Here is a 14,752-nt window from a genome sequence, read left to right on the forward strand (position 1 = left end):
AAAAATCTTTTATCTATTTAAAAATTGCTAGAATTAATATATCCATATATCATATTTCTGCGGACATAAGAGTTTCTTTTTTATGATTGGTAGAAATCACATGTTATGCTATATTTTCGAATGGATGTTTATGTTACGATACAAGTTCATGTTTTTCAAAATAAATGAATGAGATTGAAAAAATTAAAAATGCCAATTTACACAAATAATATATTATATAACTTTATTTACAAATTATAAGATATATGTACTCTTACATATGTTAACCTTATTTTTAAAAACACAAATAACATGATCATTATCAATGTTTAAGAACATCACCTCTTTTTTCTGGTAAATCACCACTATCAAACTGCCACTTGTTCATATTTAATACAATTTTAATATAATTTAAATATAATTTATTTAAATTTCACCAAATATTTAAATAAAAATGTATTTAAAACAAATATATTATTATTATTATGTGTTAATTTTAAATATTTTGATATTATTTAAATTAGTTTACATTGTTAGAAATGTATTATATTTATTATGGAATAATAACTATCGAACTTATAGTAATATAATATCAAAATCGAATTGTATTATAACCGGTGGTTAAAATACAATAGGAATTGAAAGAATTGGGCGAAGAAATTAGAAGAGCATAGGAGAAAGTAAAAAAATAATTATAAGGAAACTTAGAAAAAATATTTATACATAGACCTCCCAAATTTCAAATCTACCACTCCCAACTTGGACAAAATCGTAATTTTGATAAAAACACAAGGACAAAAATGGTAGACAAATTTCAGTATCCCTCTTTATTAACCTATCCCCTTCCAATTCAAACATCCTTATCACACACTTTTTAGTTCTACTAACATTTTTTTCTGCAGACGCTCCAAACCCTAACCCTAATTCGCCGCAAGAACTCAGCTTTTCCGGCAGTCTCCAACTGGTAAGCACTTCCCCTGTGAGAAAGTTTTCTTTTTTATTCTCTACGATTTAGTTTGAACTTTGAAAGATTTGATCTTTAGTCTAGAAAACTAAGTATTCATGTTTACTGATCTGAATTTTGATACTATTTGCTTAATGAGATCTTCGATTCACATTTACAGTAAAATAGCAAAGATGGGAGATACAAAGGAGAACGAAGCTTACGAGGAAGAACTTCTCGACTACGAAGAAGATGATGAGAAGGCCCCAGATTCCGTTAATGGAAAAGTTAACGGCGAGTCTGCCAAGAAGTGAGCTTTACTTAATTTTCTATTTTTCGTTCTTTTTTTTTTAAAAAAATTTGTATTGTTCTGTGATGCTTAACATAGAAGTTGACCCTGAAGTTTGACCCAATGTGTGTAAAGCAAGTGGTGTGGCTTGTGTTTGTTCTATAATCTTTTTTATTATGTAATAGAGTATACTTGTTCATTGGGATAATCAATTCGATTGTTGTGGTCCGTCCCTGTTGTAATTGAAGTGAATGCCTTTTTTCTGTGTGCCTCAACTTTATAAACTGAGATTGAGAGTGCAAACTGCTTTGGGTTAATATTTTTTCTTGTTCTTTTTAATATAGTTTGAGTTGGAAAAACTAAGGTCTTCTGTCATGTAGTCATGTACATATAGCGAGAAGTAAGGATCTCTTCTATTTCCATTTTAGCAGTAAATATAACTGTGAACTTACTGAATAAATGGTTAATACGCCACCATATCTGATTAATATTCTTCTTTTCTTCTTCTTAAGTCTGTGATTTGGATATTATACTAAGTCTAAATGTTTTTGTCAATGTAGGGGTTATGTTGGAATTCACAGTTCTGGATTCAGAGACTTTCTTTTAAAGCCAGAGCTACTGCGGGCTATTGTGGATTCAGGGTTTGAGCATCCCTCTGAAGGCAAGTCATCTCTTATCTGTACATTGATTCTGCAAAGTTGTTGTTCTATGGGTGTTAATATTTCCTTTTTTGATATTTTAACTGCCAATAAGAATATTTTTCCGTGTGGTGTCAAGTTGTCCACCATGCTATTCAACTAGTGGTCAAACATGTGTGAAAGATGGGCTAATTTTGGCTGTGTCCGAGTTGGCTCATCAATGTGTATATTCCTATCCCAACTCGTCCAAGTTTAGATGGGTTAACTGAGTTACACTCGCATGGGCTAAATTTGACTATCTTTGAAGGCATTTTGATCTCTGTGGTCTTGTTTTTTCACTCATTAATTTATGAGTTTTCTTATTGAAATTGTGCAACATTCAGTATGCTAGTGGTTGAGAATATTGTTCTTTAGAGATGTCATATTTAGCCCTTAAAATTGTAATCCAACCCAACACGCCTAACTTGCGCCAATAAACAAGGATAATGCTCATAGATGGTCAGTATGGATACAGTTGAACTTAACCTATCAAATAGCGCAGGTTAATTTGGGCTTCCTAAGATGGCTTATAGTGATACGCAAGAAAACTGGAAAAAAGATGATGCCAGAAACAATGAGTGTATACTATTATATGTGTTGTCACCAAATAACTTGGCCGAAAAATAAAATAAGAACTGTTTTTGCTTGGTTTGGGTTGTTACATCTATTTCTCCAACTGCACTCACAGTCTCACATAATTTCCTTCTTTAAAGAAACAGAATATTCTTTTTTGTTACTTTGTTTGGTGTATGTGTATATCTATCTACAATTCACCTTCTTTATCCAACTATAAAAAAGAAGTTTTTTCCTGGGAGTAGGAGGTGGAGAGGGAGTATACTCTATGCTTTCACCAGTGCTATAAGAGGATCTTCGTTTTCCAAGGGTTTTAAGCTTCAAATGAAGCAAACATGTACTTTATTGAAAACAAATGCTTAAAAATTGAAACACCCAGTAATGCACGCTGTATTCAGTTCATTTTTTCTATTTTATTTGTTCATTCATTGATTTTGGTAAAACCTCACCCTGTTTGCCTTTTTAATGGGTTCTTGACAATCTATTTCTCTATCTGTTTTCAGGTAAATTATTACTATCACTACTATTTTGGAGAAGTGTACTGTGGTAAACTTTTTAAAACTGAAACTGAGGCCTTTTTGGCTCCACTCTATTTGGTTCTTCATCAGTGCAACATGAGTGTATTCCACAAGCTATTCTGGGTATGGATGTTATTTGTCAAGCCAAATCTGGAATGGGCAAAACTGCTGTTTTTGTTCTTTCGACTCTGCAGCAGATTGAACCTGTTCCTGGTCAGGTTGCGGCTTTGGTCCTATGTCATACAAGGGAATTAGCTTATCAGGTATGCAATGGAATCTGCTGTTCCGCTTCAGTAATCATATTTTTCCTCTTTAAACATATCAAGTAACCCTCTTTTTTTGTGGGGTTCTTTTGTTGTCTGCAGATCTGTCATGAATTTGAGAGGTTCAGCACATATTTACCTGATATCAAGGTTGCTGTCTTCTATGGTGGTGTCAATATCAAACTTCACAAGGAGCTTCTGAAGAATGAATGTCCTCATATTGTTGTTGGAACTCCTGGAAGAGTACTTGCATTGGCTAGAGATAAAGACCTTCCTCTGAAGAATGTGAGGCATTTTATTCTGGATGAATGTGACAAGATGCTTGATTCACTTGGTATGTCTTGGCTTAATTTTCTGCTTTCATGATTCTAGTTGCCTATTTCCGCGACACTATTTTTTAGCAACTCATTACCTGTACTCTGTTTGCAGACATGAGGAGAGATGTGCAGGCAATCTTCAAGATGACTCCCCATGACAAGCAAGTAATGATGTTTTCAGCAACGCTCAGCAAGGAGATCCGTCCAGTCTGCAAAAAATTTATGCAAGATGTAATGTCCTCTGCCAGTTCTACTTGAAAGTAGAAGTCTTCCGATTTCCATCATTTCAAAATTCTGCTAGCATTTAGTAGTGTAGTTTATTTGGTCAAAGCTAGAGAGGATGTGTATGGGGAAAAATGGGTTGTTGTGCACTGAGCTTGTAGTTCCTTTGTTTTCTTCCATTTGTGCATGTATCAGAAGTACAAATTAGAATGTTTTTGTCATGGGAGTAAAGATATTGCGTGGGATTATCTAGGTCGGATCAATGCTTGCACTATTAAGGGAATTATTCTTGTCAGTAGTGTTGTAAATATGTTGAGCAACGATGAGAAATAGTTGGTCTAATTTTACCGTCTCCCGGGAGAAAATGCACAGATGGATTGTGGATTCTTCTTCAATCCTCATTCGTTTCATTCTGGGTACCATTAGCTTCATGAAGCTCCTAATATGCTTTGCTGTGACGTTCTTTTCAGCCAATGGAAATTTATGTTGACGATGAGGCAAAGTTGACCCTTCATGGACTTGTACAGGTACATCTTGGGTGCTAAGATATGAAGCCATGATTTCTTTGCATCTGAATCAACTTTCTTATTTGGTTTCTTTTATTATAACAGCATTACATCAAATTGAGTGAAACGGAGAAAAACCGGAAGCTAAATGATCTGCTGGATGCCTTGGACTTCAATCAAGTAGTAATATTTGTCAAGAGTGTGAACAGGGCAGCAGAGCTGAATAAATTACTAGCGGAGTGTAATTTTCCATCTATCTGCATCCACTCTGGCATGACTCAGGAAGAAAGGTATGTGACTGTTGTTGATTGCATTTTTCCTTTTGCACCTACTTCTATTCTAGTTTAGCATGAAATATGGCACAATATCGATGATTTTTTGTGATAAGTTGAGGTAGTGACAGCCACTTTTCAGCCTTCCTGATATTACCTGAATGATTATATTTTTGGTTTTTATACTAATTGGGAGTAACAAGTAAACAATTAAGTAGACAATTAGAAAACAAAGTAATTTGCTGCGTATGTAGTTAATAGATGAAGTCCTAGAGTTGTAGTTGTTACCCTAGGTGCTAACTCAATGGGTAATACCTAATTAGCTCGCTATTATGATTGGGGATTGGTTATTACTTTCAACACTAAATATCTCTTGATTAATGAGGAACTTGGCCCATATTAGCTTCTCAAGTCAAATAAGACAAACATTACATGCAATTGCTTATGAAGCCAAGAGAGGTTATTCCTACTCTAGTTCAAAACTTTGTTATTAAGCTTGATTGACTCCTCAATTAGCCTAATACCTTGTTATCCAGATTACCTGAACTCAATTTTTCATTTTCAATCAAGAACTTAGTTAATAGGGCATAAAATAATGTTTTAAACCGATACTTTCACATTCAAGCATAGAAATGACTAAATAACAATAATTCACCCAATGAAACAAGCTTCACATTTATTACCCATAAAGTGTAGTACAGTAGGGTTGAACTACGAGCTTGGATGAAGAGCTTAATGAAAATTTTAATGGAAATTAAACTAGGAAAGCCTAAACACAATGGCAATTAAAAAAGAAATTGCTAACTCTAGTTGGCTACCTCATTGGAAAGGGGTTATTAAATGGCTCAAGAGAGCTTAACAAATCGCATAATTGTTGACAAGGAAGAAGCTAAAGCCAAAGATAGACTTGAAGTCGTTTTTTAAAGTTGCTAGTGCAAAATGTCACTTGGATGCTCCAATGTGAGTGAGAGGTTGGCTGTGGATGATTATAGGAGAGGTAACGGGAGACTGAAGAAATATTGGGTAGGTGAATTATACAGGACATGGCCCAACTTCAGTTTACTGAATACATGACCTTAGATAGGAGGTTGTGGAGGTAGGGTAGAGAATTAGTTAGGCAATTGAGAGTTGTCTCATTTTCCTTCATATTAGTAGTTGTAGTATTACTCTATGAGTTTCTTGTTATTCCATTTCTATTTCAAATTAGTGTTTCTTGCCCTTCTCGATCAGATTATTTTGTTGTAGCGAGTGTCCTTTCTTTAGTATGCTTTGTCATGCTCCCTTAGCAATGTGTCTTGGCTTCTTCTCCCTTGTTTTTTTTTTCCGAATTGCTTTTACTTGTCCATCTGAAAGCACCTCTCTATCTCCCCGGGTGTAAGGTTTGGATACACACTACCCTCTCCAACCCCACTTCTGGGATTACACCGGGTGTGTTGTTGTTAGTCTTTTTCTTCCCTGTTGAAATGGTTAAGTTTGGAGATCTTCTGTCGAATCACTTCAGGACCTTATTGCATGTCAATTGAGTGGAATAATTAGGGTGTGAAATTCTTATGATGCTATTCTTGATGTATGTTAAACTGTAAGTGACGCTTTGACTTGTAGATTGACGCGCTACAAAGCTTTCAAGGAGGGTCATAAGAGAATTCTTGTGGCAACTGATTTGGTTGGTAGGGGCATTGACATTGAAAGGGTTAACATTGTTATTAACTATGACATGCCAGATTCTGCAGACACTTACCTTCACAGAGTAAGTCCTTATTTATTTGGATTCACAGTTTCAACTTTTGATTAATTATGCTTTTAGTGTTAATTATTTGTCATTGAAAACATTGATAGGTGGGTAGAGCTGGTAGGTTTGGGACGAAAGGCCTTGCCATTACATTTGTGTCCTCTGCATCAGATTCTGAAGTTCTTAATCAGGTTTGGAGACTGTTGAATATTTTATCTTGTTATGGAAGTATTGTCCATAATTGTCTAAGTTGCTTGTGCTTCACCATTGTAGGTTCAGGAAAGGTTTGAAGTAGACATAAAAGAGCTTCCTGAGCAGATTGATACTTCTACATACAGTATGTCGTCCTCCTTGGTGTTTAGTTTATTGATGCCTTTAATGTTTCTTGGTGTGGAAGTGCTTTTCTGTCTGACTGTAAATCATGGAAGCACATTTAGAACATCTCATGGTTTATATGGAGGCCTTGAGTAGTATTTGTCTGCTGTGATTATGTAGCTTCATGAGGATCTTAGACTGGCATATGATTAACTTAAACTTGCAGTTTAACTTCTGAAAAAAAACAAGATGTTATGTCCTAGACGTGAATTCTAGTCCATTCCTCCGTTTGCAGAATGACTCTATCTAGAGAAGTGTCAAGTAAAAACTGAACTGGAATATAAATGAGAAACATGTATCTGCTAGTTTATTGTTGACTTTGAAGAGCCTGTTTGGATTAGCTTTGGCTTATGACTTCTAAGCCAAAAGCCACAATTAGAATTTCTAAATTGTGGCTTTTGGCTTAAAAACAAGTGTTTATAAGGACTTCTATAATTTTACCCGAACACTACAAAAGTGCTTAAAAGCTGTTTTTGTCAAAAGCACACCTAAAATAAGCGAATCCAAACAGGCTCTTAGATCTTGTGAACTGAATTGTGCTTCTCGAAAAGCAAAGGGTGGGTTAGTTAGCTCCTATTTACTGATTTATTTTGAAATGCCAGCCAATTTGGGTATATTAGGCCCTTATCTTGAAGGTTAACATTTGTTCCTCACCACTAGTTGTGTTAAATGGGTTTTATGGATATTTTCAGCTATGATACCTGTCGTGGGTTGATCCCATGTAGAGGAATTCTGCAATATCTTAATGCTTTTAATCAAGTAGATCTGGGGCTAACAATTTTTTGTTTGTTTATGCAGTGCCATCTTAGTGATATGAGAGTGTCCTGGCGGATATTAGTATCATTTTGCCTGAAGATAAGGGGAAACTGACAGATGTTTGCTTTTGTTTATCGCCTAATTTGAAGGAATGGTGGCCTCCTACTCTATGCTTTTGACACTGCTGGACTGCTGTACCCTAATTGAATCATGCTGTTTCTTATCAGTTAAGAGGAACATGACAAATGTCTCAGAGTGTTATCTTGTTTAGCTCTATAATTTATACTTCTCAATGATTTATTATGCCTAGTTTTTGAATCATATTCTTGTTAGCTGTTTAATTTAAGTTTCTAGAGCTATTTTCCTGAAGTTCTACCCTGCTGGGATCATGTGTGGGAACCCGCTGGAATTACTTGATGATGAGAATTTTGTTATCATTATGGGGGTGGTGGAACTCCTCAGTTTGGCATAATGAATTATGTCCTGCCGCTGACATAAAATGTTTCTGTCCCCTTGAATTTAACTGATGATACACATTGTACTGTTAGAAATGGACTTGAGTCTGCTGATTAGTGACCTACTTTATCGTCTTTAGCGGATAGAGCTGCTGTTTACAAGTGTAAGAGTGGATATTGGTGCTATATCTTGCTCTGTAAGAGTGGATACACAGTGGTTTTGATTGATTGAATTGAGGAAATAGATCAATGGATATATGTTCTTGAGGATATTTTCTAATTTAATGTTAAAAGTATAGGTATAATTAAATAAAAATTGTTTTATTTCGTACTAATAATTATAAATGAGTAAAAACTAAAATTTAGAGAGGTTAGATTATGATATGCATTTTAGAGTTCAAGTAGTTTGTTGTGTGGGCTGATATTATTTTATTCATGAACTAAATTAATTTTAATTTGTTCAAATTCAAATAAACCTCCGTTGAGAAGAATTTAAAAGTGACTGGTTTTTATTTTATTTAATCTTAAAGATTGTTCTGAATCGAAAATTAACTAGAAATTTAATTTATGTATTATATTAACTAGATATTAAAATACCAAACCAGCTGTCTGCCTAAAGATACATTTGTTTTTCCTCTTTTAAGTTGCACTTTTCACTTTAGTGTAGAAATAAATTCACTACTTATTCCCTAGGTACAATATGATCCCCTTACCTAGTAAATATCGAAGTATGAAATTAAAACACGTGTTAATTTTTCTAAAAAATGAAAAGTAGTAACAAGGATTTTATTGAAAAAATAGAGTATCAGAGGTCAGACTATCTGTCCTATTTTATTTTATAGTATATAAATTGTTTATAATTGAATAATTTGATTAGATAAAAATATTTATAAATAAACTATAATTAAGAGTTAAAAGGCAACCTATAAAGAGCTTTATTACCATTCATTTATTATTTTGCTATAAACACGGAGTAGTAACTTTTCATAAGTTCGTATTACTAAGGATGTCAAAAATAAAAGAAGCCCATAACAAATATAATAATTAAAAAAATGAATCCTTTGATATATAATCTAATTTATCTCTAAATTATAATTTATAAGTCGCGATTATAATTTTTGGACAAATTTATAAAATAAAGTGTTTCAAAAATAAGTTTAGATAAAATTTATATTACGATTGAATATACGAATTTATACCAAACAAAGTGTAATATTTTTCAAGAACACATTAATATTATATTTTTCATGTTATATCTTTTATAACTATTCTTTTCTTTCAAAATAAGGGTGATATTAGTAAGATTTATATTTATTAAAAAATTAATAAACATAATATATAGTTTTTAAATTACTCCTAACTAAAAACTATTTCTTTGAAAAAAATGAAATAATATTATAAAGATATATATTTAGGAAAATATATTAATTTTGTTTTTTAATTTTTAAGATAATATTTATTTTGAGATAATGTTTTTATGGATAAAATAATATTTATTTTATGACGGTGGACTCGAATTTTTATGTATTCTTCTTGTATTAAAAAACATATGCTATTAATTAGACTTATACTCAAATTGGTTAATTAAAATTTTCCTACATATAATACGAAGTCCTTTCACTTTTTTTCCCATCTCCTCAAATTCTACACAACCAATTCCTCCGCCGTGAACCACCGTGAACCGCCACCATGATGGCAAAAAACGCCACCCTTTCCGGCGGAGTACTGAAAAAAGTAATTCTTTCGTATACTTACTTAGCAATCTGGATTGTCCTCTCCGGCACTGTCATTGTATACAACAAATACATTCTTGATAAAAAGCTCTACAATTGGCCTTTTCCAATTTCTCTTACAATGATTCACATGGGTTTTTGTTCTTCTTTAGCTTTCTTCCTCGTACGTATCCTCAAATTGGTTGAACTTTTCACCTTATCCCGCAGAGTGTATTTGACTTGCGTTTTACCCATTGGTGCCCTTTACTCTGTTTCACTATGGCTATCAAATTCTGCTTATGTTTACCTCTCTGTTTCCTTCATTCAAATGCTTAAAGCCCTAATGCCAGTTGCTGTTTACACAATTGGGATTTTGTTGAAAAAAGAGAGTTTTAAGAAATCCACAATGTGTAATATGTTGGCAATTTCAATTGGGGTTGCTATTGCTGCTTATGGTGAATCAAAGTTTGATTCTTTTGGGGTTTCACTTCAATTACTCTCAGTTTTAGTTGAAGCAACTAGATTAATCTTGATTCAGATTTTGTTAAATTCAAAGGGAATTAAGCTAAACCCTATAGCTACATTATACTATGTAGCTCCAAGTTGCTTTCTTTTCTTGTCAATTCCATGGGTTTTTGTTGAACTTCCAGTTTTTAAAGAAAGGGGTTTTAGTTTAGATTTTGATTTGATGGTTTTTGGTGGTAATTGTTTGTGTGCATTTGCATTAAACTTAGCTGTGTTCTTAGTTGTTGGAAAGACTTCAGCTTTAACAATGAATATTGGTGGGGTTGTTAAAGATTGGCTGCTTATAGCATTTTCTTGGTCTGTGATTAAAGATCGTGTGACTCCATTGAATTTGGTTGGATATGGATTAGCATTTCTGGGAGTTGCTTATTATAATCATCAGAAATTGCAGAAATTGAAGGCAAAAGAAGCAGAAAAGAAGTTGCAGCAGAATGATGATGAAGAAGAAGGTGGAGGGAGGACTAATGTTGACAGATAGAGAACACAATGGTACAGGGAAGAAGGGTGATTCACAGTACTAATTTTTTTTTTTTTTAAGATATATATTTTTTAGTTGTGGTTTGAAAAAAATAGAAATATTTTTATATATATATATCTTATTAATTAATTAAGATATCTCAGTTTGGTTAAATTCCATTTAATAATTTTATTTATTAGTTTTTAATTTTACATAATAAATGTTATATTTTATTTTACGTTTACGTATTATTATTTTATGTACTATTTTACAGAATTATTAAACAAAAAGGTAACAACAATATTTTTTAAGATCTAAAAAAAGAAAAAATAATAATTTAAAATTTCAACCCTTCAATAAAATGTATAATATTGATTGAAAATTTGAGTATAAATATTTTATTTTAATTTTTTATAATAGATGTTTAAACTGATTTCTTGGTTTAATCTTAAATTGAATCTTAAAAGTATTTTTTAAAAAAGATTAGCCAAACACAATTTGTTTATAAAAAACACTTTTCAGATAATTAGGCAAAGATAAATTGTTTTTTTATTTTTTATAAAAACACTTTTCTGAAAAGCGATTTTTATAAAGCTATTTTGAAAATAAAGAATTTTTAATAGCAATGCCAAATAAGCTAATAATAATTTATTTATTTATTAACTATGTATGCGTTTAAATTTAACCAAAATTTTAATAATTAAACATCTAAGTTAACACAAAGCAGAAAAAACTAATAACCTTGTTTTAACATTTATAATTATCGATTATATACCACAGCATCGGAGAAACATAAGAATATATTAACGCATTTCGATAACGGTTACCTAATAAATTAAGCATTATTTATTATTAGAGTACATAAAAGTAGACACTATAGTTTTATTAAACATCCCATAAGAAGAACACAAATATTCTTTGACATTTTTTTAAAAATAAGTCTTTTTAAAAAGTATATTTAAATTACAACATATCCAGACTTCGATTTGATACCGTCTTCTTTAATCAAATACCAAATCAAATCAATTTGCATAACGACGAGGGCAATACTGATCCCAACTATTAACATGGGGCAAAATTGTGTGAAAGGCCAATTTTGACTTTTTTCCATTTTAGTATTTTTTTTCTGTATTTGAATTTCAAAAATTCATAAATAAACTGTTACACTTTTAAGTCATTTATCTTCTTGTTCATTATAATAATAATAATAATTATTATTATTATCATGCATGGACAAAGCTAATGAGTAATGGAAGTTGTGATACAGTAGTGTTTACTTCCTTGTAACTCGAGCCTACAACTTTAGGATTGGAGCTGAGTACTGCTTACCATTCTGAGTACCGCTTACCATTCGATCAACTTTCTCTTGTTAGCCGAGTGAATAATCAATAATCAACATTATGCTTCTTCTTTTAGCAAAATATATGTTGTTTCCTTGGAGAAAAATTCGCGCACTAGCACAAAGCTCCAGCTATAAGCAGTCTCAGATGAAGGGCCAGACCATATGTGATCCATTATACGTAACCTTATATTTCTACAAGAGGTTGTTTCCATGACTTTGAACTCATGACATCTTGGTCACACGGGGACAACTCTTACCGTTGCTACAAGGCTTCTCTTCTCAAAGCATCTTCACGCAACTATTATTATGAGCATTAGTTTTCTTTGTCAATTGTAGAAGCCTCATGCATCCATCAACTTTGTTCAGTATTAGTGTCATCTACAAGTCAAAGACAACCAATTGAGTATACCTGCCTTTCTGACAATGTTTAAGGAAGCCAATGATGCCATGATTACAACGTCTCCATCGAAACATTGCCTCCACAGAGAGACAGATACAAAAGAAACTCAGGAAATCAAGAAGACCGTCCAAAAAATGAATGTCCTTTTGTAGCATCATACTTTTAGTTCCATTGTTTACGCAAGAAGATCATGCATATTGGATTAGCCGCTCAGCTAACAATGCTCATGAAAAGACACTCCTGGTTGCCATGACTGATATTGATTACAACATCATGTACATTAAGCTACCAAAAGTCTTTGCATGAGCAAACCCCATCTATGAAACGGTGAAATCGGTTTCTGTCCCTGACCAATATTTCTCGCTTGTAAGTCTTCGAAATGAATTTAGTTGCAGAGTGGCAATCTTCACAGACTCGTAAGTTTTTCACGATTCGGATAGGAGTTCCAGGAGGTGTCTTCATAAGGGCAAATGCAATAGCAAGCTTTTCACTATGCCTATTTACAGCGCCTTCTTTATCTTCTTCATCGATATCAAGTAACACTTCTGATGTTGAAGCAACAAATCCAGCTTTTCTAATCTCCTTTCCAATATCATCCACCATCTGATGAATAATTTTGTACTCACTATGACTTTTATCTCCTGACACAAATTCATAGATTTCGTTGTATAGTTCAATCATAGTGCTCCCTGGAACCTTTCTCATTCCCTTCTTTGCCATAACTTCCCTAATCATGGTCTTCTTTTCCCAAGAAAACATTTTTGCATAAATATTAGAAAGCATTACGTAGTTAGAGTCATGCGTAGGCTCATATGTTATCAGCTCTTTTGTTATTTTTTCACCAATCGTCAGCTCACCATGAGCACGGCAAGCATTAATAAGTGTTCTCCAAATTACTGGATTTGGCTTAATGGGCATTCTCTTAACAAAATCCAATGCTTCTTGCACATGTCCAGCTCTACATAACAGATCAACCATGCATCCGTAGTGTTCTATCTTAGGTGAAATCCCGAATTCCTTTGTCATCGAATAAAAGTATCCCTTACCTTGCTCAACTAAGGCCGAATGGCTACAAGCAGTAAGTAACCCAATAAAGGAAACACCATCAGGTACAACCCCATCATTCTTCATCTCCTCAAATAAAGAAACAGCCTCAGTTCCCCGGCCATGCATCGCCATACCATCTATAACTGAAGTCCAAGAAACAATATTCCTTCGACTCATGCTCCTGAACAAACTCAGAGCTTTGTCAACATCACCACATTTTGCAAACATATCAATTAGAGCATTCCAAAGAACAACACTCTTTGGAACATTCTCCCTCTCGATATATGCCTCGAGCCACTTCCCTAGCTCAAGCGCACCCAAATCTATGCAGGCAGACAACAAACAAACCATCGTAACTTCATCAGGTTCTATCCCAACAACCTGCATTTCTCTAAACAACCCTACAGCCTCACTAGACAAACCCCATCTCACATAACCACCTATCATCGCACTCCACCCTACCGAATCCCAGTTAGGCATTTCATCAAACACCTTCCGCCCATACTCAACCCCACCATCACAACAACAATACATATGAACCATAGTATTCAAAACATGAGAATCATCATCAAACCCAAGTTTCACCACTGACCCATGAACAGTCTGGCCTAATTTCAACTCACCAATCCCAGCACAAGCCTTAAGCACAAAAGGGTACGTAAACTTATTAGGCCAAATACCATAACTTAACATTTTACCATACAAACACAAAGCATTATCCTTAAAATCACTAGTTACAGCGTAACTTCTGATAATGGTGTTGAAAAGAAAGGTATCAAAGTAATGGGTTTCAACATATGGGGAAAAGATGAACGATGAAGCGTGTGCAATGGCGTTAAGTTCAGAGGAAATGGAAGTGAATTTTGTGAGCACAAGGGGGTTACTTTGTAGGCCTAATTTGAAGATATGGGATTGAAGTTGAAGTAGTTTAGGCAGAGAATCGCAAAGTTGGAGGAGAGATAAGCAATTCTGCTCTGCTGCTCGGTTCTTGCTTGTGAGTGATAGTGATAGTGATGTGTGAAGTGAACGGAATAGCTTTGATTTTGAAGGTAAATGCTGCATCTTGTTGATGCCATCAATGGCGACAAACACTAATCCATCTTACTTTCATTGTCCAAAAAATATTTGGAATAATTAGCTATATTAACTCAGGTACTTTTTTTCACCCGCAAAATGTATATAATTACAAATTAATAAATTAAATGATATAATCATATTTCAATTTAATTGTGCTATGTGGTAAATTATTTGTCAGTCACATCTCCCCTCAAACTCTGGCTCGCCACTCTCCCTCTCTCGCTCCACCTCTTGCTCGCTCCCTCTTGCTTTTATAAAAACATAAATATATAAAATGTGTTTGTATTTGTATTATATATATATATATATATATATATA

At 33.5% G+C, this 14,752-nt stretch overlaps 3 protein-coding genes across 3 annotated transcripts; 2 read left to right on the forward strand and 1 right to left on the reverse strand.

Annotated features, from left to right (window-relative positions):
* Window positions 1-792: 792 nt before the first annotated feature.
* LOC107023382 (DEAD-box ATP-dependent RNA helicase 56-like) lies at window positions 793-7,934 on the forward strand. The gene is made up of 12 exons (XM_015224065.2): window positions 793-943; window positions 1,104-1,232; window positions 1,772-1,872; window positions 3,070-3,242; window positions 3,345-3,576; window positions 3,672-3,790; window positions 4,252-4,308; window positions 4,393-4,577; window positions 6,162-6,306; window positions 6,396-6,479; window positions 6,562-6,625; window positions 7,462-7,934. The coding sequence occupies exons 2-12, from the start codon at window positions 1,117-1,119 to the stop codon at window positions 7,470-7,472; spliced, it is 1,287 nt and encodes a 428-aa protein (XP_015079551.1). The 5' UTR covers window positions 793-943; window positions 1,104-1,116; the 3' UTR covers window positions 7,473-7,934.
* Window positions 7,935-9,485: 1,551 nt separating this feature from the next.
* On the forward strand, window positions 9,486-10,676 carry LOC107022722 (probable sugar phosphate/phosphate translocator At4g32390). Its single transcript, XM_015223316.2, is given in 2 exon segments — window positions 9,486-10,550; window positions 10,552-10,676. Coding segments are annotated over 2 exon segments (1,068 nt in total). The 5' UTR covers window positions 9,486-9,563; the 3' UTR covers window positions 10,633-10,676.
* Window positions 10,677-11,662: 986 nt separating this feature from the next.
* LOC107021730 (pentatricopeptide repeat-containing protein At4g21065-like) lies at window positions 11,663-14,512 on the reverse strand. The gene has a single exon (XM_015222436.2). It carries the CDS (start codon window positions 14,417-14,419, stop codon window positions 12,596-12,598), a length of 1,824 nt encoding a protein of 607 aa, XP_015077922.1. The 5' UTR covers window positions 14,420-14,512; the 3' UTR covers window positions 11,663-12,595.
* Window positions 14,513-14,752: the final 240 nt, after the last annotated feature.

Source organism: Solanum pennellii, chromosome 6 (assembly GCF_001406875.1).
Source record: "Solanum pennellii chromosome 6, SPENNV200".
NCBI lineage: Eukaryota > Viridiplantae > Streptophyta > Magnoliopsida > Solanales > Solanaceae > Solanum > Solanum pennellii.

What these genes read in the sequence shown, in the direction of transcription:
- LOC107021730 (XM_015222436.2), bottom strand. Translation starts at nt 14,419, where the DNA reads ATGCAGCATTTACCTTCAAAATCAAAGCTATTCCGTTCACTTCACACA.
- LOC107023382 (XM_015224065.2), top strand. Translation starts at nt 1,117, where the DNA reads ATGGGAGATACAAAGGAGAACGAAGCTTACGAGGAAGAACTTCTCGAC. An exon ending in GTTTGAGCATCCCTCTGAAG is followed by an intron (nt 1,873 to 3,069) that starts GCAAGTCATCTC and finishes GTTCTTCATCAG; the next exon opens with TGCAACATGAGTGTATTCCA. An exon ending in CAAGATGCTTGATTCACTTG is followed by an intron (nt 3,577 to 3,671) that starts GTATGTCTTGGC and finishes CTCTGTTTGCAG; the next exon opens with ACATGAGGAGAGATGTGCAG.